We start from the raw sequence: 20,997 nt of genomic DNA, 5'->3' as shown, positions 1-20,997 counted from the left end.
TGTAAATGTTGCATATTTATCTAAATAGTCAGATGAAATAAACAATATTTGTTTCAGAATTTGGAGACCAGAGGGTACTTAGCAGATATCCTTTGGCTCTTAATTTTTTTTCCCCAAAAGATTGGAAAATGCCACTTTTTAAATTCTGTGGAACCAATATAAATCATATTTACTCAGGGGAAAATGGAGCCTACCTTGCAGCAGTATTAAGACATCTTAGTGGAGCAGGAAATAAATGCCATTGTTCTAGTCAACCCCGGTAATAATATGGGTAGGAGGAGCTACAGACCAGGTGAGTTAACTAACTTAATCAAAGTCCTGGTTAGTAACTGCCCTGAAAGTTGTCCTCAAATACTAATTTGATTTTTTAACTTGGAGCTATGGTTAAAATACTTTAGATTTCTAGGAGATTATATGCCTTTAAAGTTTTAGTTTCTCTGTGGTATTTTGTAAATGTTTTTTGTGTAGTTAGCATATGCTCCATGTATTCATGACCCATTTTGTGTTTTTTTTTTTAATTTTTTTTATCAATTTATTTTTTTTTAAGATTTTATTTATTTGACAGATCACAAGTAGGCAGAGAGGCAGACAGAGCCGGAGCAGGCTCCCTGCTGAGCAGAGAGCCCAATGTGGGGCTCGATCCCAGGATCCTGGGGTCATGACCTGAGCCGAAGGAAAGCAGAGGCTTTAACCCACTGAGCCACCCAGGCACCCCCACTTCGTGTTTTTAATACACAATGTGTATTTCAGTGCAGAATAATGCTAAATACAGTTTTCTGTACTTCAGAGATTTGTCTGTATTTGAATTAAAAATTGTCCTGAGTTTTGAGACTTTTTAAGAAAGGAAGTCATTAATTTTCAGTAGTCCATATCCCATTAATTATATGGCTCATTTCTAGTTTCAGTGGACTTTAGAGCTAAAATTTTTATAATTAGTTTTAGCCAATGAATTTCTTGTGTTACCTAAACATTTAATTAGGATTGGCTGGCTGGGATTTTGTCCAGGCATTGAAACTGAGGGGGTGAAAGAAAATTGTAATTAATGATTTAATTGTGTGTCTTGGCAGCAGGGGTTGGGGGAGAGACTGTGCAGATTATTAATGTCTTTGACTCTTCAACCAGCCAAGAACTCCTGGCCCAAGGTTAGCATCCTTGTCAATCCATGAAGATACTTAGATAAGAAAACTCGAGGGCAAAGACTGGGAACTTGTAGGTCTTGGCATACTCATGCCTACTGGCCTCTCTTCTCATCCTCCTTTCCATCCTCTTCCTTTTGCCAATAATTTGATTGAAGATGTGTTTCATGCAACTTGGACATTATCAGTGAACAGATTTTAATCACAGTGCTGAAAAATAAACATTTTCTTTTGATTTAGTAATTCCACTTTAATCTTGGCTGAGGATGTAATTAAAAGGACAGGAAAAGCTATGTTCACAGAAATGAAGAATGTAGTATGCCAGTTTGAATTATTCCAGAGTCATTCATAAGTTGACACCCCTGAAGTAATTAACAATTATTTGGCATTCAGTTTGCCTTTTTTTTTTTTTTTAAGATTTTATTCAATTATTAGTACATGGGAGAGAGCACAAGCTGGGAGGAGGGGCAAGGGAGCTAGAGAAGCAGACTGACAGCCCCTGCCCCTGCCACTGAGCACTGGACTTAATCCCTGCAACCTGGAATCATGACCTGAGCTGAAGGCAGTTGCTTACCAACTGAGCCACCAGAGCACCCCTCAGAGTTGCTTTTAAGAATAAACATTGTAACATCCTAGCTTATGTTTACGGTATAATAACTAAACGGCACAATTTGAGAATCATAGTTGTTGCAGATTTTAAAAAGTTGATATTAGCCTTTTATTTTCATATACAGTTCTATGAATTTTAGCCCATGTGTATAGATTCATATAAATGCTGCCATAATTAGTATAGAACATTTCTTCACCCTAGAACACTCCCTGTTTTCCCTTTGTAGTCCTATCCTCCTCCTTCTCTGAGATTTGGCAACCACTGATCTATTCTGTGACTGTAGTTTGGTTTTCTCAAGAATGTCTTGTAAATGGAATAATACAGTCTGTAACCTTTTGAAACAAACGTTTTTCATTCAGCATAGTTATGTTGAGATTGCGCCAAGGTGTTGTATGTATTGGTAGTTTGTTCCTTTTTATTGCTGAATGATACATTCTGTTGTGTGAACGTACCACGGTTTACATATCCATTTACCTATTTATTTGTTCAACGAGTTTTGGATGGTATGTAGTTTTTTTGTGATTATGAAGAGAGCTACTGTGAACATTTATTTATAGGTTTTGTGTGTATGTAGGTTTTCATTTCTCTGGGATAACCTATGAGTGGGATTGCTAGCTAGGTCATACGCCAAACTGTTTTCCTCTATATCATTTTGCATTCTCACTAGCGATGTGTAAGAAGAGTTCTAGTTGTTTGGCATCTTTGTCAGCACTTGGTATTATCAGTATATTTTATTTTAGCTATTACAATGGGTATCTTATTTTTTAAATTTTCATTTCCTTAATGGCCAGTGTTGTTGGACATGTTTTCTTGTGTAAAATTGCCTTTATATAACCCTTCGGTGAAGCGTCTTTTCAAGTCTTCTGCCCATTTCTTAATTGTTTGCTTTCTTCACTGGGTTGTAAGAGTTTTTATATCTCTCTCTCGAGAAATTCTGGATACAGATCATTTGATATTTTCTCCCAGTCTGTAGCTTGTTTATTTATTGTTTTAAGTGTCTGCAAAAGAGAAGTTTCTGATTTTGATGAGGTCCAGTTTATCATTTTTTCCTTTTATAGATAATGCTTTTGGTGTTAGGTTGGCAGTTGGTTAAAATCTCAGATGACTTTTTCTTCCTGCATTTTATTCTGATAGAACCTTTTTTCTTTGAATTGTTATCATGCTATGAAATGCTGTAACTAGGTATTTTTCTCCTAAAGCAGAGAGTAATGTTGAATGTTAATTGTTCTCTAAAAAATCAGGATTCAGAATTGTATCAGTATTATTACAAGTATACAAAACATACTTGTGTTGAAAAAAGAGACATTGTCTTTTCTTGGTCTTCGGTCAGCCCCCGAATCTTTTTTGTTTTTTTAAATAGACTATTTTTTCAGTCATTTTTAGATTCATAGCAGAATTGAGACGGTATAGTCATTTCCCGTATTCCCACTGCCTCCCCTACTATCAGTAGCATCCCATACCAGAGTGGTACATTTGCTACAGTGACTTGTCATTATCACCCAAAGTCCATAGTTTATGTTAGGGGTCACTCTTCATGTGTTGTACATTCTGTGGATTTTAAAGATTGTATAATGAAATGTATCCACCATTATAGTACCATACGAAATAGTTGCATTACCCTAAAAATACTCTGTGCTCTGTTAATCTTTCCCTCTACCCTAACTTCTCTAGCACCTTGATCATCTTCTTTTGATCTTTTTTTTTTTTAAAGATTTTATTTATTTATTTGACAGATAGAGATCACAAGTAGGCAGAGAGGCAGGCAGAGAGAGAGAGAAGGGAAGCAGGGTCCCTGCTGAGCAAGAGAGCCTGATGAGGGGCTCCATCCCAGGATCCTAGGATCATGACCTGAGCCAAAAGCAGAGGCTTTAACCCACTGAGCCACCCAGGCGCCCCTCTTTTGATCTTTTTATAGTCTCTCTTGTTTTTGCCTTTTCCAGAATGTCATGTAGTTGGAATGATATGGTAGGCAGTAGCATTTTCAGATTGTGTTCTTTTACTTGGTAATTTGCACTTAAGGTGCCTCCATTGGTGGGTTAATGGATCATACCTTTTTAGTGCTGAATAATACTCTGTTTCTGGATGTACCACAGTGTATTGTTTCACCTACTGAAGGAAGTTTTGGCTGCTTCCACGTTTTGGCAGTTATGAATAAAGCAGCTGTAAACATGTTGAGTCTGGGGTTTTGTTTGGATATAAGTTGTCAACTTTTTTGATATTTATAGCAAGGAGCCTAATTGATAGATGGTATGGTGGGAGTACATGTAGTTTTGTAAGAAACTAACAAAACTGTCCTCCAAAGTGGCTGTGTATCATTTTGCATTCTCACCAGCAGTGAGCAAAAGTGCTTGTTCGCTACATCCTCAGCGGTATTTGGTGTAGTCAGTGTTTTGGATTTTGGCCATTCTGATAAATGTGTAAGGGTGTCCCATTGTTTTAATTTGCAATTTCTTTCTTTCTTTAAAGATATTATTAAGTAATCTCTACACCCAACATAAGGCTTGAACATACAACCTCAAGACCAAGAGTCGAATACTATACAGACTGAGTCACCCTAGGTGCCCCTCATTTTTCAACTTCTTATTCAGATATTGGACATCTTTCAGTATGCTTAATTGCCATCTGGTTATCTTTTTTGGTGAGGTGGCCAGGTCTTTTGCCAGTATTTTAGATTGGGTTTTCTTGGTGATTTTATTAATTCCTTGTATATATTGGATAACAGTCCTTTACCAGATATTTTCTCCCAGTCTGTGTCTTGTCATCTCATGCCCTTGAACAAAATCTGTTGCTCTTCAAGGGATTCTAATTTTCTGCCAGGTTCTTGATCTACTGCTCTTGGCTACTGTCTGTATCTTGCTTTTTGCAAGACTAAGTGCCATGAACAAGCCATCAGTTTTCAATTACTCATTTTAGCCTCATTGTCACAGCTGGTCCCATCCTGTTCTCCGTTTCCATGGCTTTGTTGCTTGTTTTTTCCTTGTTTCACCCCTCAAATTCTAGCTCTTCACCTGAATAACCTTCATGTAGCTTTTCCTTTATGATAATGGTGGGTATACTTGGTCTGCCTGCCCCCTACGGTACTAGTACCACCTCTACAGCAGGATTCCTTCCTGTTTGCCTTTGCTGATGCAAAGACTAATTGTGGTTATGAGGGTGTGAGATTAACCATGTTATTCACACACAACTGACCCCAATTCCTATCTCTTGTAAATTTCATGTATTCTGTTAACAGTTTGTAAAATAAGAGTTAAATCTTTTTATCTTCCACTTAATGTGTTTTTTGGTTTAAATGCAAACTTACCTTTTAAAAAGCCCATTTTAATCTTCATAAAGGTTGAATTTTCATCTCATTCCTTCCTTTTATTATGTATATTTGAACACATATTTTTTCACTTTTCATCTCTCAGAGTAGGAGGACAGTTTTCTGAGGCATCACTAGCAGAAGAATTATTTGTTCATGGAGTGATCTGAATAATTAAGAGAATGCAGCAAGTGTATGTTAAGCATTTATTTTATGTCTTATAGTCCTGTATCTGTGTGTGTGAGTGTAATCATTCAAAAATAAATGTAACAGAGTATGTCTGACCAGCATGAGATCTTCTGGGGTACCTCTTAAAACTCCCATGTCCTGTTATAGAGGTTAATTATTGTGAATGTATTTAATATCATTGAATTTTACACTTAAAAATTACTAAGATGATAAAGTTTACATTATATAAAAATGATGTATCATTTGTGCTTAGGTCATTGGCCAAAGCAGATCCATGACCACATCTAACTTCAACAGTAAAAAACAAAGTAAAAATAACAAAATTAATAGCAGCTATTTTCTGCTAAGTAAAAGTCATTGTTACTGATTTGTCAGGGTAATTTTTTGAGGCATGATGCAAATAAAGCAGTTTATCATTTATGACACATTGTGCTAGTTGATCACTTTTTTATTTTGTTGAAAGGCAGGTGTAAGTATAAATATTAGATAAATACTTGAGGTGTTTTATTTGGAAGTGTATATAAATCAGTATATAAAACACGTGTCTTTTGAAAATTTTTTAAATTTGAGTGGTCAGTTTTTCATTCATTTAACAAATATACCAAGCACATTTTTGCATTCCAAAATTAGGGTGACTTTGTTAACATGTAACTTGACTTTATAACAGAGGGGTATTCAGAAGTTAACTTAAGTCATTAAGAATAATTGTTAGATATATAGTACTGCTTCCCTAGTATTGTCATTATTTAATTTAATTGCTATTCAGAATTTAGTGGTTCACTGAAAGTATATGAAGATTGGTGAGGAATTTATAAGTAGGCATATTTTCAGATTGTGGGGTTTTTTTAGTGTTAGCTGTCATGGGAATTTGCATCTGACAAGTGCCAGACTTAATGAATTGGAATAAATGCTTTAGTATTCACTTTACAAAAAAGTATTTAACACAGTACTATCTATGAACCAACATGTGTGTCACTTTTGATATAGTTAGTATGCTTATGGATGATATGTTTTAAAGTCAAGGAGCTTATTATTAGTCTTAGAAGAAAAGATTACATGTGATACAGTGCTAAATTATGTGATACAGGCTAGTGATTTTCAGACTACACATTTACTAGAACAGACATTGTTTCATCACCAAGCTCTCCTAATGGGTGTTTTTCCTCTAATATGTAAGAAAAATTAGTTACAGTTTTCTCAATTTTAATTTATTCTCCCGTTTGTGGGTATAGTGTGTTTTGTGTGTGTATATATATATATATATATTTTTTTTTTCCAGTCTTCGGCACTTGCCACTACTTGTTTATAGTAGGCTAATATGCAGTGACATTTTATTTACTGTTTATAATTCAAGTTTATAGGTATCTATATATCTCAACACACATTAAATAATTTGTTTCTCACAAAACACCATGACTTCAGATTCTCCCCAACCTAAAAATGTTTAATCACTACTAGAGGTGTTTGGAGCTAGAACGTGTCTGGTTAGGGCTAGACCATGGAGGATTTGGGTGGGTTGGAATAATTACGGAGGTTGGCAGTACAGTCCCAAAGTTACAGGAACTCAGAGGACAAACTGCGTCTTTATAATAAAGCTAGAATCAGTCTAAATTCCATTTTCTAGTCAGTAATCATTGGACAGATAGCGTAGCAGGAAGTACTAGTAGTTAGGAATTTATTGGAGAAGGTGGCAATATGCTTGTGGACTATGGAAAGGAATTCTTGGAGTCTGAGTAGTCTTAGCAAGATTGCATTGCAAAGGCACTTCAGACTCAAGGCAACTTGATGTGCAAAGATAGATAATCCTGAAAAAGCTTACCATGTTGATGGTGGATCATGGTATTGGAGGGTAGGGTGAATAAAGTAAAGGGTCTTCTAGATGCCAGGCACTGTTTTAGGTGTGGGAGGCACACATGAAAAAAGACAAAATCTCTGCTGGTGTGGATCTTGCATTTTAGTGAGAGGAATAGTAAGTAGATAAATAGGTAAAACAGTAGGCAGTGACAAGTACTGTGAGGAAAAATTAGTGCAAAGAGTGGAGATAGAAGTTGTTTGAAATAGGGTGATCAGGAAAGACCTCTTTGTGGAAGTGAAACTTGGGTAGAATACAGGGTGTAAGCTGTGTGAAATGTGCAGAGCAAAGGGTAGAACACAGTTGTTGGATGCAGCCCCACAGTAGCTGGAGCAGGGTGAGTTAATAGTTTATGCTCAGTAAGTGTTGGCCAAGTGCCAGGCACTGTTCTCAGTGTGTCACTAGTGTTCATTTAACCTCTACAGCAATTCTGTGAAATGGATACTGTTTCACATGTAAGGAAACTGAGGCACAGAGCTGCAATAAATTTACCCAAGGTGACATAGCTAGTCAGGGAGCTGGAGTTGAGCCCAGTAGTTGACTCCTAAGTCAACATTTTTAACCATTCTGCAAGGATGGGGAAGGGGAGGTGTAGTAAGAAATTTAGTTGGAACAGTAGCCTGGGACCAATTCTCTGGGGCCCTGTAGTTCTTTAAAGTATTTAGGATTTTATTTTGACTGTGATGTTAGGTTGTTGGAGGGTTGAGAACTGCCCAGGAGGTTGCTTTATGATTCTGGAGATCAGGAGATGGGTCTGGACTATACAACATATTTGTTAGTTATCTGTATTTAGGTTATATTATAGCTTAAAATATTTCTACTGGCCTATAACCTATTTCTTTGATGTAAAATTGAATATTCCATACCATTTTATTGAACAGATATGTGCATGTATACATATGAGAGTGTGTTTGTGTGTGTGCCCGTGTGTAAAATACTTTAATGAACTCTTCTGTTAATAGGTGCGAGAAGATGTACTAAATTCATTGAATAACAACTTTCTTCAAACGCTAAATCAAGCTTGGAATGATCATCAAACAGCTATGGTGATGATTAGAGACATACTAATGTATATGGTAAGTAGAGCTTTTTTTGTTTTTCCTTTAAGAAGTTAGGCATTTCACGGGCACCTGGGTGGCTCAGTGGCTTAAGCCTCTGCCTTTGGCTCAGGTCATGATCTCAGGGTCCTGGGATCGAGTTCCGTATCAGGCTCTCTGCTCAGCAGGGAGCCTGCTTCCTCCTCTTTCTCTCTCTGCCTGCCTCTCTGCCTACTTGTGATCTGTCTGTCAAATAAATGAATAACATCTTTTAAAAAAAAAAAAAAAAGGAAGTAGTTAGGCATTTCAAAACAGTGTCTGTCTTCTTTCTGTCCCTTTAGTTGAATGGCACAGGTCAGTGTGGAAGGTGTTACTTTAAAAAAAAAATACTTCCTTTACAGGGACCAGCCTTAGGTTATATGAAGTAGAACCTTAATTATTCATATATTTAATGATTAGAATGGAAGACTGAAAGAGAAAGGTCTAATTTTTTTTTCTCAGTATATAACACTTGTACTTCAAAATGGAAAATGTTGAATGTCTCTTTTTGAATAACAGTGGTTGAATGACAGCATGAGAGATGAAAGCTTAGTACTCTCTTACATGTTTTTAAAAACCTAATGTCTTTACATCTTCAGTGATGAGGTGTCATTTTATACAAATATGCTTGTAATAATTATATTCTAATAGCTGCTGTCTGTCTTAATAATAAATCTTTGCAGTATATGTTACTCAGATACATATTCCATTTCTTACCTGTTACTATTGTTTTTTGTTTTTGTCAGTCAAGGAAAATACCGTATTCAACAATTTGGAAAACATTGACATGAGCTAAGCTGTTTAATGACTATAAAGGAGATTAAACTATCGAGTTTTTTTCTTACCTTTGTGTGATTATAGAACGGGGCCAGATTCATCAAGCTTAATTACTGTGTCAGTGCAAAATTAACAAGTCTAATAACTTCTCTTGTTACTTCAGTGTTTATATTTGGGAATTGGACATACGGTTTTCTTCTAAGGTTTTACTCTCTGTTTTTCAAATTTTTATTTTCAGTTTCTTTAGTTTGATTCTAGCTATAGTGATGAGAGCATGTCCTAGTTTCTTTCACTTGCTAGCATAAAGCAGTGGTTGGAAAGAGTTTCCAATGAGAGCAAACAGCTCTGGAGTTTTTTGTTCTGCTCAGAGAATGCAGTCAGGCCTTTTACCCCTGGTTTTACAGGGCTTAGTGGCAAGGGGGTCAGGAAGAGGCTACTTCAATTTTTAGGGGTTGGTAAAAAAGTAGAACAGTATTTAGCCTTTCTGAGCCTCATTTTCCTCTTCAGGATGTAGATTCATTCTGTGCTGACATTTTGAGGTAAATGAGATAGCATGTGAAAACATACAATGCCTTGGTTATAAATGTGAAATAAGTTAGCTTATATTGTTCTCATTAAGTTCTAGATTTGACAAGTCTTTAAATTTTAACACTAACAAACAGTAAGATAGAAAACCACTTGTAATTTTATGGTCCATTACTCTATTGATAAAAGAAGTATTTCAAGATTATACACACAGTCACTCTTACATGTTTTAAAAAATTTCTGCTTTATTTCACTTCCCTTTTGGGGGTGGGGGTGATGTTTCCCAAATGAAATGTCAAACCTTGAATCCTGACTGCTATGTGACAAAAGTCAAGAAACAAATAAGTTTATTCCTCGGCTTCCTCATTTATAAAATGAAAATAATATTTTGCTCATTGGGTAGGGTAGCCATGATGCTTGAAGGTGCCATTCATATAGAGTACTGTAGCCCCTGGACCAAGTAATGTGCTCAGTAAAAACTCACTAGGATTAAGGTTTCTTGTCCCTTTATCCTTTCATCAAACCTGTCTGATAGGACCACAGCCCTGGATAAAACCAGCAACTTACCTTTCCTGGGCCTCTGCTGGAGGAAACTCCCAACAGAGTAGATCATTACCACTGTATGTCCTTTGTCACAATGTCCAGTTGACCCTACACACTGTCCAGTTGTCTTATTTCCCCTCGTCTTATTTCCCCTCTACTAGTTTCTCTCCATACCTCCAGCTTTCCTGCTGGCCCCCTCACTCTTAAATGATACTGCCTTCCATGTCTCACAGAAAAGAGCAAGCATCAGGTGGAAGTTATATTCGTTTCTTAACCACTAAATCTACAGTTTTGCCTGTATTTTTTCCCTTTTGTGTTTTTCCATTTCCCTCTTGTTTTAATGGAGGCATTGTCTTCCCTCATGTTAAAGGCCAGTTTTCCTCTTGTGCTAAGCAGGATCACATCCCTTTCTATGTTGTCAAAAACCTCAAGTGTTTTCAGGTTCTACCTTTTTACTGAGTCTTATTAATACACATGAGACATGTTTAGACCACTCACATCCTCAGAATCCTACTAAATTTTCTGTTTTACTCTGTGCTGCCTCCTAGGATCATTGTCATTCACAGGCAAATGTTGACCCTTGGCTATCTCCCTTTTCTCATCTTTGATTCACTTTGAATACATTCCAGTTAAGCTTCTTCCTCAACTAATGCTCTTTAGTCTTGCTCTTATGAGGATCACCATGTCTGAAGGCAGAGATCACTGCAAATCCTTGTGCTCCTTGATTTTTTTTCTGCAGCACTGGGGACAGTTGACTGCTCTTTTCTTTCCACATGCTGGCCTTTGGTTTCAGTGACATAGCACTCCCTTGGTATGCCTCCTGCCTTTCCGACTGTTCTTCTCAGCTACTCCTCCTCCTCTGCCCTTTAAGTAGAGGCAGTCTTAGGGCTTAGTAACCTGGACTTCCTCCTCCTGGTTCACCTCAGCTCCTGCTGTAGCTTCGGTTAGTGCCTCTGTGCAGATGATTCCCAAATCACATCTCCATTCTCATTTTCTGAAATTAAGATTTGTTATATTCATTTGTCAAGTTGATGGCCATCTTTGTTGTCTGAGAGGGACTTCAAAGTTGGCATTTCCAAATGAATGCAAAATTGGTACCATTCTATTTGTTCATGCCAGAAACCTGGGAATTACTCTTGTCAGTGTCTTCACCCTCCATCATATATTTTTAGAATCTGCAGCTTTTCGATTTTCATAATTACCCAGCAGGAAAGCATCTTCGTTTCTCTCTCAGAGCGTTTTGTGACTAGTCTTAGAACACTTGCTGTGCTCCTAGAGTGCTTAGTTGAAAGCATGTGATCGAGTCTGCTGAAGTTCTTATTGCTCATCTTGAAATCTTCATACATGTCTTCTGTGTGGAAATGTTTCTAGAACGTTTCCTCTCCGTATGTGATTTGCTCCTACTTATCCTTTAAGTCTCAGTAGATTTCTGGTAAGGGTTCCCTGACCTATACTGTGTACTGCCTACTGGCCGCAGTTGCTCTCCTTGTACCCAGCGCTCTTCCTTTGTGTCATTTATCACAATCATCATTAACAGCTGTTTAGGGCCTTGTTTCCCCATTAGACTGAACATTATGAAGAGGGGCCAGTAGTGTCTTGTCACCACTGTGTCCCCAACACCTATCACAGCTTGCACCAACTAGGCATTCAAGTGTAACTTGAATAAATACATGTACGTGGAATCTTTTTTAAAAAATAGATTATAGATTATAATATAGATTATAGATTATAATAGATATAGATTATAGACTTACAGATTTAATAGATTATACATTTTTAGTAGATTATGGATTATAGTTTTTATAGATTATAAATTAATTTTTAATATGGATTACAGTTTTGCAAAATGCTTTTTAAAATATGCTGTTTGTCTGCCTTCGGGTCAGGTCATGATCTCAGTGTCCTGGGATCAAGCCCTGCATTGAGCTCCCTGCTCAGTGGGGAGCCTGCTTCTCCCTCTGCACCTCTCACCCCTTGTGCTGCTTGTGCACACTCACGTACTCTTTTTCTCAAATAAATAAGTAAATAAATAATCTTTTAAAAAATGTACTATTGTTGGGGTGCTGGAGTAGCTCAGTCAGTTTAAGTGTCTGACTCTTGATTTTGGGCTCGGGTGCTGATCTCAGGATCCTAGGATCCACCTGCATCAATAGAGAGTCTGCTTGTCCCTCTGAGCCTCCCCCTGCTTCTCCTCGCTCTTTCTTGAATAACAAAATCTTTTAAAAATACATGCTGTTAAGGATTTGGAGAGAATTTCAAGTGTTGTTGATAAGATATCTTCACATTCCACAAGATAGAATTCTTTCATTTTCATACTCTTTTTATTCTCTTTATTTTGCCTTTTTATGCTTAGTATTCTGGGCTTAATTAGGTAAGTGCTTTTTAAAATTAAGGTAAAATTTTATACATTGAAATGTGCAGAACTGGAGTTAGAAAATTACTTTGAGGGACGCCTGGGTGGCTCAGTGGGTTAAAGCCTCTGCCTTTGGCTCAGGTCATGATCTCAGGTCCTGGGCTCTAGCCCCACATTGGGCTCTCTGCTCAGCAGGGAGCCTGCTTCCTCCTCTCTCTCTGCCTGCCTCTCTGCCTCCTTGTGATTTCTGTCTATCAAATAAATAAATAAATCTTAAAAAAAAAAAAAAAGAAAGAAAATTACTTTGACAAATACAGCCATTTATTTAACCAATACTTTGGTCAGAAAATACAAATGCTTTTAATTGCCAGGAATCTAAGGACTTTTTCCTCTTGATGTCTGCATTTTCTTTGAAGAGTTTTACCATCGTTCCAGAGTTCTCATGTGACATAACCTGCTAGATAGGGCATATATCTGAATCATACTGGTTGAACCGTCATGGATCCTAGACAGATAACCTTCTGATGGTGAATACGGGCTATAACTGTTCAAATTCTAGATCTCAGGCTCCGAGAGGGAGGAGAGAAGATTCTTCACTATCTACCTACCTACCACCTACTTACTCAGCTAGCTGACTTTTTCTCTTTACAAGGAGATGTCTGTAAAATGTCATGCATCAGCCTCGATGTATAGATACTATGGGACACGCTGACTCTTGAAGATGAAAGTGGGATCATTGGTTTTATGGAGGCAGCCACTGGTCACACTTTGTTCCACATAACTTGGTTGTGCGGCATGTGCAGCATTTCAAAAAGAAATGTGTACACGTCTCTAGATGGAACATGTCACTTCTGGTTTCTGCCACTCTGCCCCTTCCTAATATTTAAAACTTCATGTTGAACTTCTAAGATTGGTTTGGGGCTACTTAGTAAAAGTTTCATTTTCAGTTTTAATTGTTTAAAAGATTAGTGATTGGAGAAAGATGTGAGCATTTTACAAGAAAATTTGTCCTGGTTCTATAATAGTTTTAATGTCAATATAGCGCATAAGTATATGTTACTATTCAGTTAATATTTCTTTGTAAACTGTAAAAATGACGGGATGCCTGGGGACTCAGTCGGTTAAGCGTCTGTCTTCCACACCAGTCGTGATCCCAGGGTCCTAGGATCAAATTCCGCATCCTGCTCCCTGCTCAGTGGGGAGCCTGCTTCTCACTTTACCTGCCACTCCCCTGCTATCTTCTCCCTGCCTTCCACTCTCTCTCCTTCCCTCTCTAACAAATAAATAAAATCCTTCAAAAAAGTTTAAAAACTATAAAAATGAATGTAGTATGAAGGGAAGTTAAAGTTATGGATGGTATTCTATAGGCTACTTTTGAGCAATTAGAATTAATGGCAAAGGAAATAGAAAAACGTTTTCTAATGTAATATATAGGGTTACTGGAAAGTTAGTAGAGAAGTTTTCTGCATAAAACTATGGCAACTTTATTTTCATTTTTTTACTTGAATTTGTCCATACTTCAGTCATTTTCACAAATAGCAGAGCTACAGTGTCATTGCAGGTTTTCCTTAAAGGGAGGCTGTGAGTTCATAGGCACAAGGTGAGAGTTAACCCAGGAAGGGAGGGTCACTGCTTCTTTGAGCTATTTATTTGGAAAGTCATTAAGGATGAGTAAAGAGGTCAAGCAGAATGTAGCAATAACATTGTCAAGAAGAGAGAAGCTAAAGAACTTTTGATGCTCTTGGTCTCCTTTGTAAAGTAGAAGGTGGGACCATTGGTTTAGGGTGACTGAAGTATGTGAGGTGTGAAAGAATGGTTAAAGAAGGCTGAATAATGATCCCCCAGACATCCCATGACTAGTGTCTGGAACCTAGTGCTACCTTATAGGGCAAAAGGAACTTTGCAGGTGTGATTAGGTTAAGGATTTTGAGAGGTTGAGATTGTTCTAGGTCATCCTAGTGGGCCTAGTGGAATCACAGGGTCATTACAGAAGGAGGGTCAATAAGAGATGGAGGTGATGTAACAGAAGCAGAGATTGAAATGATAGGCTTTGAAGATGGGGGAGGGGCTATAGCTGAGTACAGCTAGCCACTAGAAGTTGGAAAAGGCAAGAAAGTGGACTCCTTCCTCAGATTATCTAAAAGGAATCAGCGCTGTTGATATCTTGACTTAAGTCCAGGGAGACTGATTTTAGTCTTCTGAACTCTAGAGCTGTGAAAAAGTAGTAAGCTACTAAATTTGTGGTCGTGTACTCAGCAACAATAGGACTAATGCAAGGAAAAGGTTTGGAGGCTCTCTTGTGCTGGGGTCAGCTCTTTGTAAATAAATGGATCATCTCGTAGTTAGTTGTAAGGGAGTAAATTAGGCAAGAGTTGGCACAGAGTTTACATAGTAGAGTTGATCAGCAGAGTTTTTACTTTTTCCAGGTGTACTTGGCAGTCTTAGATAAGAATGCTCAGGTAAATTTAGCCTTACGGGGGGGGGGATTTTAATGTAGTAACATTATCGAAATGGTTGATTGTTGATTGTGAGTCTGTGCTCTTTAATAAGTAGGCATCTGAGTCATAAGATCCCAGGAAATGGAGGTATTAGGTATTAGGGATGAGTAGACCTGGAGACCCAGTTGAGAGTAAGGAGCAGGTAGGTTCCTTTCAGTGTAACAAAGTAGGAAAGGTGGGAGGAAAAAGATCTCCAGGGCCAGAGATATTTGGTGTCTTCTAATGAGGTTCAGGGTTTGCCCATATCAGTATGTGGGTGAAGGGAGTCCTGATAAAGGTGGGGGTAAATATTTAGGCACCTGTAAACAGCATATCAGATTGGTCATTCTTGTCAGTGTTGGAGTTACCAGGGATAATAGGTGGCAGGAAGCAGAGTTGAAAGAAGTAAGCTGTTCGCCAAAGCTACCAAGAATTTGTGTGTTTTGGGAAGTCAGAAGATAGGGTGAGGATGAGAACACTGAGATGCTGTAATTCTTTTCCATGTTTTTTCCTGTAGGTTTTGAGGCTTTGAATGTTTCTTCTTTACAGCATTCTAGATTGCACATTTAGAGAAGTTTGAAAATAACTTTATTCTGGAACAACACAGGTTGCTTAAGAGTCTTTTTGGCACTTCCTCTGCTCTTAAAATGTCATCTTAAATACAGAATAATAGAAAATAGGATCCAGTGGCTTTGAGATTATTAAGTTTCGCACCTGTTCAATATTTTTCCTGACTGGAACAACAGGCTTTCCCCATCTGTGCCGTAGTTTTTGTATTTGTGACTGATAGTATAAATACCTTGGCATTTTTTTTGTGGTTAGATCCCAAGCCAAGTACTAGACCTTTATGTTAAAAAAAAGTCATCATCATAAATACTGTTGAAGGTCAAGAATGATGCTTGATAATGAGGATTTCATCTTGCCTTCCATCTCAGTTACTCTTTCTGACAAATTGATAGACCCGTAAACCCCTTGATTACCATGCCCTGTCAACTGTTTTTGTGTGTGGAGTGATGATGTAGCAGTCCATGAGGTTGACTTTAGGGAGGCACATATTCATTCAGCATGAAGTAGGCCCTATGGTGTGGTCAGAAATAGAGCACATATTTCTTGAGGTAGTAAAGGAAATGAAACTTTTGTTCATAAAGGGTACTGCCCCATGTTATCTGTATGTGCACAAACTTATGTGTACAGATTTCCTCTGTGTGTGTGTGTTTCCTGTAGGAAATGGGGAATAGTGGAGAAAAAATATTTAATGATGAATTAACACTTGGCTTTAGTTCCTGCATTGTCATTAATTCGCTTAAGTTACTTAACTTCTCTAGGTAAAACTCTTAATTCCTTATTTATAAGGAAAATAGATTTATTGGGTAAGAGCTCTGGTTTTTATCTCTTTGGGGTTTTGACCCTCTACCAAAAGTAGGTATCTGTGCATCTACATACCATACAACATATACTTTTATTTGCAGTTTCAGGTGGTTTATGGGTTCCCTGAGGCCTTTCTATGGGATCGGGTTGAGGATATGTTGGTTAGATCATTTTAAGTTTTCAAGTCTTTCAACTCTTGACATTTTACACCTTTTTTTTTTTTTTTAAAGATTTTTATTTATTTGACAGATCACAAGTAGGCAGAGAAGCAGGCAGAGAGACAGGGGGGAAGCAGGCTCCCTGCTGAGCAGAGAGCCTGACGCGGGGCTCCATCCCAGGACCCTGGGATTATGACCTGAGCTGAAGGGAGCGGTTTAATCAACTAAGCCACTCAGGTGCCCCATACACCTTTCTAAAACTGAAAGTGATCAGTTACTTGTGTTGTTTGTAATAAAGGAAAAAACAAGAGGTGAGAGTAGATTAGTATTAAGCTGATGACAGTTTCTTTAAGAACTCTTAAAGTGGGTTGATAGAGCATCAGTTGGCTAGGAGTCTATCCAGTACTATTCCTTGTAATAGCACCTAACACTTTCAAAGCCCTTAGTGTGTGTCTGGCATTGTTTTTAGCATATTTAAGTATATTTCATTTAATTCTTAAATTGTTGCTATTTTTATTGTTGCTGTTTTTTTTTTTTTTAAAGATTTTATTTTATTTATTTGAGAGAGAGAGACAGTGAGAGAGAGCACGAGCGAGGAGAAGGTTAGAGAGCAAAGCAGACTCCCCATGGAGCTGGGAGCCTGATGTGGGACTCGATCCCCGGACTCCAGGATCACGCCCTGAGCTGAAGGCAGTCGTCCAACCAACTGCGCCACCCAGGCGTCCCTATTGTTGCTGTTTTTAAGCAGTAGTTTGGGAAAGCAATAATTTTTATTTTTTACTAATAGAATTTTTATTCTTAAATTTCTTTTAAAAATTTTCCAAATATATAGCAATATATACTCTTTATTACATGGCTGCATCTCTTTTCTAAATGTTTTAAATACCTGACCTTCGAGGTAAGTATTGTACTCTCCATTTCACAAATGAATAAATCAAGGTTAGAGAAGATAATGTGTCAAGGTCACATAGTTACAATATTACTGGAGTAGTGAATCCAAGTCTTTTTTTAATTCAAAGCCCATAGTCTTCACCACTTGGCCTGAACCACCTCAGTGCAGCAGAATTATGTATATTGACTCTGCTTAACAGAATTTCTGATATTTTTTTTTAAAGATTTCATTTATTTGAGAGAGCATACATGAGCCCACAGGGGAGGAGCAAAGGGAAAGGGAGATAATCTCTAGCTGACTCTGCACTGGAGCTCAGTCTCACAACTGTGACATCATGACCTGAGCCGAAACTAAGAGACGCTTAACTGACTGAGCCACCCAGGGGCTCCCAGAATTTATGGTAATTTACTCAGAGTTGAGCTAACATTCATTTATGTTTGTGCTTATGAGGATAAATTCATTCATTCAGCAAGTATACAATGAGTGTATTATGTATCAAGCATTGCTCTCAACAACTGTGATTTCTTTTTCCAAGTTCTTTCATTGGGCAGTTTTATGATGCAGACATCTGTTTGGGCAGATAGTCTTGGTTCCCCAAATGCAATTGAAGAACAGTGACTTTTTCCATGCTCCCAAGTGTAAGCTATTGAAGCATATTAGAATAGTATTCTGGTTTCGTTTCTTCTTATTTTGTTTGAATCTGATATTGAAATTCTCCTTGAAGAGTGACTTGGTTAAGACTTAAGTTTCCTAATTGTCATCAGAAGTTACTTAACACCATTACCAGAATATCTAGAAAATCACCAAAAATATTAGATGCTTTAGTGTTTATTCTATCCAGTTGATAGTACTCTAGCCCTGCAGTAATTTGAAAGTCCTCTTCTAATTTTTTTGACACTTTTGTTGACATGTAACATAAATAAAAGTGGAAAAGTCTGTTGTGTGCATTTTTTAAAATATGGGTTTTGTAGGATTTTTGTTTTTTAGTAATTTGTGGGAGGTTTTTATATATGCTGGGTAAAAGTTCTTTGTAGATATATGTTTTTATTGTTTGTCTGTTTTTGAGCTCAGTGTGGGGCTTAAACTCGCCATCCAAGATCAAGACCTGAGCTGAGATCAGGAACCAGGTGCTTAACCGACTGAGCCATCACGGTCCCCTTCTAGATGTATTTTATATAGTTTAAGAGATACTGTATTCCATTCTGGGCATGCCTTTTTCCCTCTCTTTTAATGGTGTCTCTGAAGAGAAGCTTTAAATTTCAGTTATTTACAGTTTTTCAAACTGCAGTTGTTGAATAAAGTGCTATATAAACATCTCTTTGGTTAAATTTCTTAACCATATTCAAATTGTCCACATCTTCCACATCTTCACTAAATATTTTTGTTTGCTTGTCCTGTCAGCTCCTGAGAAATGTTAAAATCTTTAGATTTGATTATGGATTTGTCTTTTCTCCTTTTAATTGACATATTTTGAGGGGTTTTGTTATAAAATGAATATGAATTTTAGGGCTATTTGATTTTCCTATTGAGTTGACTCTTATTTTTATGAAATATCCTTCTTTATTTCCTATACTTCTTGCCTTAAAGTCTACTTTGTGTAGTATTACTATTTGAGTTTTCTTTTGGTTGGTGTTTCTATGGCAGATTTCACCCCATCCTTTCCTTTTTACCTTTTTGTGTCCTTACCATTTATAAGCCCCTTACAGTAATAGGCTTTTTAAGCCATCTGATAATTTTTGTTTTTAGATTGAAGCATATGGCTTATTTATGTTTAATATAATTACTAGTACATTTGGGTGTAAGTTTGCCATTATATTGGATTTTTTTTTCTGTCTCACCTATTCTTTATTGGATTTTCCCAGCTTCCTGTGCCTTTTTTTTTTAAGGTGAATGGAGTATGTTTTATTATCCATTTATATTACCTTGTGTTACTTATATTTATATATTCTTTTTCTAAACTATTTTTGTGGTTACCTTAGAGATTATAACCTAGATCCTTGACTTAGAGTTTACTTTATATATGTATATATTTTAACCACTTCCTGGGGGCGGGGGAGTCTTAGAATGCTTTGACTTCCTGAAGTTTTATCCCCCTTGGTTTTTAGATATTTGGTACTGGGTATTTTTTTTTGGTATGGAGGACAAACCTGCAAATTTTGTCAACATTGTGCATGAAAAATTGGGAGACCCTGCATGGTATCTTCCTTCCAAGGAAATGTAATCATCTTCTGCCAGGCAGGCATAATATGGGCAAATCACCATGATCTAGTTGAAGCTGGCTTTTAGGCTCTAAATTTGTCTATTTTGAGTTTCCCTTTATTTCTGAATCGTGTCTTTACTCGTAGAGAATAGCTGTCTGGGGTCTAGAAGCCTGAGGTGTTTATCAGTTTACTTTCCATGTTACTGTGCCTTGAATTCCATCTTTTGTCTCCTCACCATTTCAAGTCTGCCAGTGTGGTCTCTCTTCAGCTCTTTAGCCTCCCAGTGCTGCTTTGTGTTTGGTGTTTGGTGTCTTGCCTATGCTTACGTGGTTTGTCAGTAAACATCTTGATGAAAACTGCTTGCAAAAAGTTCTGGTTCTTCTATGCATTTCTTTCTTTTCAGACTTTGGCTTCCTAAGTCTTAGTGCTTGATAGCCAGCCTACCTGTGACTTTCTGCTGAGCCTCTCATTTCCAGTTTCCCAGATAAAACCAATGACCCAAGGAAAAGACTGAGGGTGAATGTTGATCTATTTTCAGTGTACTTACTTGCCTTTTCTCCAGAATCTTGGCCCCACAAGTCCAGGTTGCCTTTGTTGCTCTTTGATGCTTTTAAACAGTTGGTGTTTGTTTACTTAAATTGTTGTGAAATGCAGTTAACATACAATTTATTGTCTTAACCAATTTTAAGTGTACAGTTCAGTGATAAGTACATTCATACTGTTGTGCAACCATCACCTCCATCTACCTCCAGAACTTTTCATCTTGTAAAACTAAAACTGTACCCATCAAATAGTAACTTCCCATTACTCTCCCTTGAGCCCGTTGAATTCATCATTGTATTTTCTATTTATATGAACTTGACCAATCTAGATAACTTATATAAATGGAATCACAGAGTATTTCTTCTTTTGTGACTCAGGTTTAATCCATGTTGTAGCATGTGTCAGAATTCCCTTTTTCAGGCCAAATAATAATTCTGTTTTATGTTTGTACTTCTTCTTTTTTTTTTTTTTTTTTAAGATTTTTTTATTTATTTGACAGAGACAGCCAGAGCAGGAACACAAGCAAGGGGGAGTGGGAGAGGGAGAAGCAGGATTCCTGCAGAGCAGGGAGCCCAACATGGGGCTCGATCCCAGGACCCTGGGATCATAACCTGAGCCCAAGGCAGACGCCTAATGACTGAGCCACCCAGGTGCCCCTGTTTGTACTACATTTTGCTTATCCATTCATCTGTCAGTGAGCACTAGGGTTGTTTCCATTGTTTGGCTATTTTGCATAGTGCTGCTATGAACATGGGTATTCATTGAGACCCTGTTTTCAGTTATTTTGAATATATACCCGGATGGTGGAATTGCTAGATCATATGGCAACTCCATTTTTAACTTTTGAGTAACCACCATGCTATTTTCCATAGCAATGACACCATTTTGCATTTCCACCAGCATTTCTCAAGAGTTCCAGTTTCTTCATACCCTTGTTATTTTCTGTTTTTGTTTTGTTTTGTTTTCTGATAGTAGCTATTTTGATGGGTATGAGGA

General features: G+C 37.4%; 1 protein-coding gene across 1 annotated transcript in view; it reads left to right on the top strand.

Annotated features, from left to right (window-relative positions):
- Positions 1-20,997, top strand: part of CUL3 (cullin 3) — a 91,676-nt gene that overhangs the window by 32,532 nt on the left and 38,147 nt on the right. Inside the window, exon 3 of the mRNA XM_044241703.1 lies at positions 8,051-8,164. Coding sequence (XP_044097638.1) covers positions 8,051-8,164 — 114 coding nt within the window. The remainder of the gene's footprint in view (positions 1-8,050; positions 8,165-20,997) is intronic.

This window comes from Neovison vison, chromosome 3 (genome assembly GCF_020171115.1).
Source record: "Neovison vison isolate M4711 chromosome 3, ASM_NN_V1, whole genome shotgun sequence".
In the NCBI taxonomy this organism is placed as follows: domain Eukaryota; kingdom Metazoa; phylum Chordata; class Mammalia; order Carnivora; family Mustelidae; genus Neogale; species Neogale vison.
Note: the sequence above shows the minus strand (reverse complement) of the source record. Positions and strands in the feature narration are given on the sequence as shown.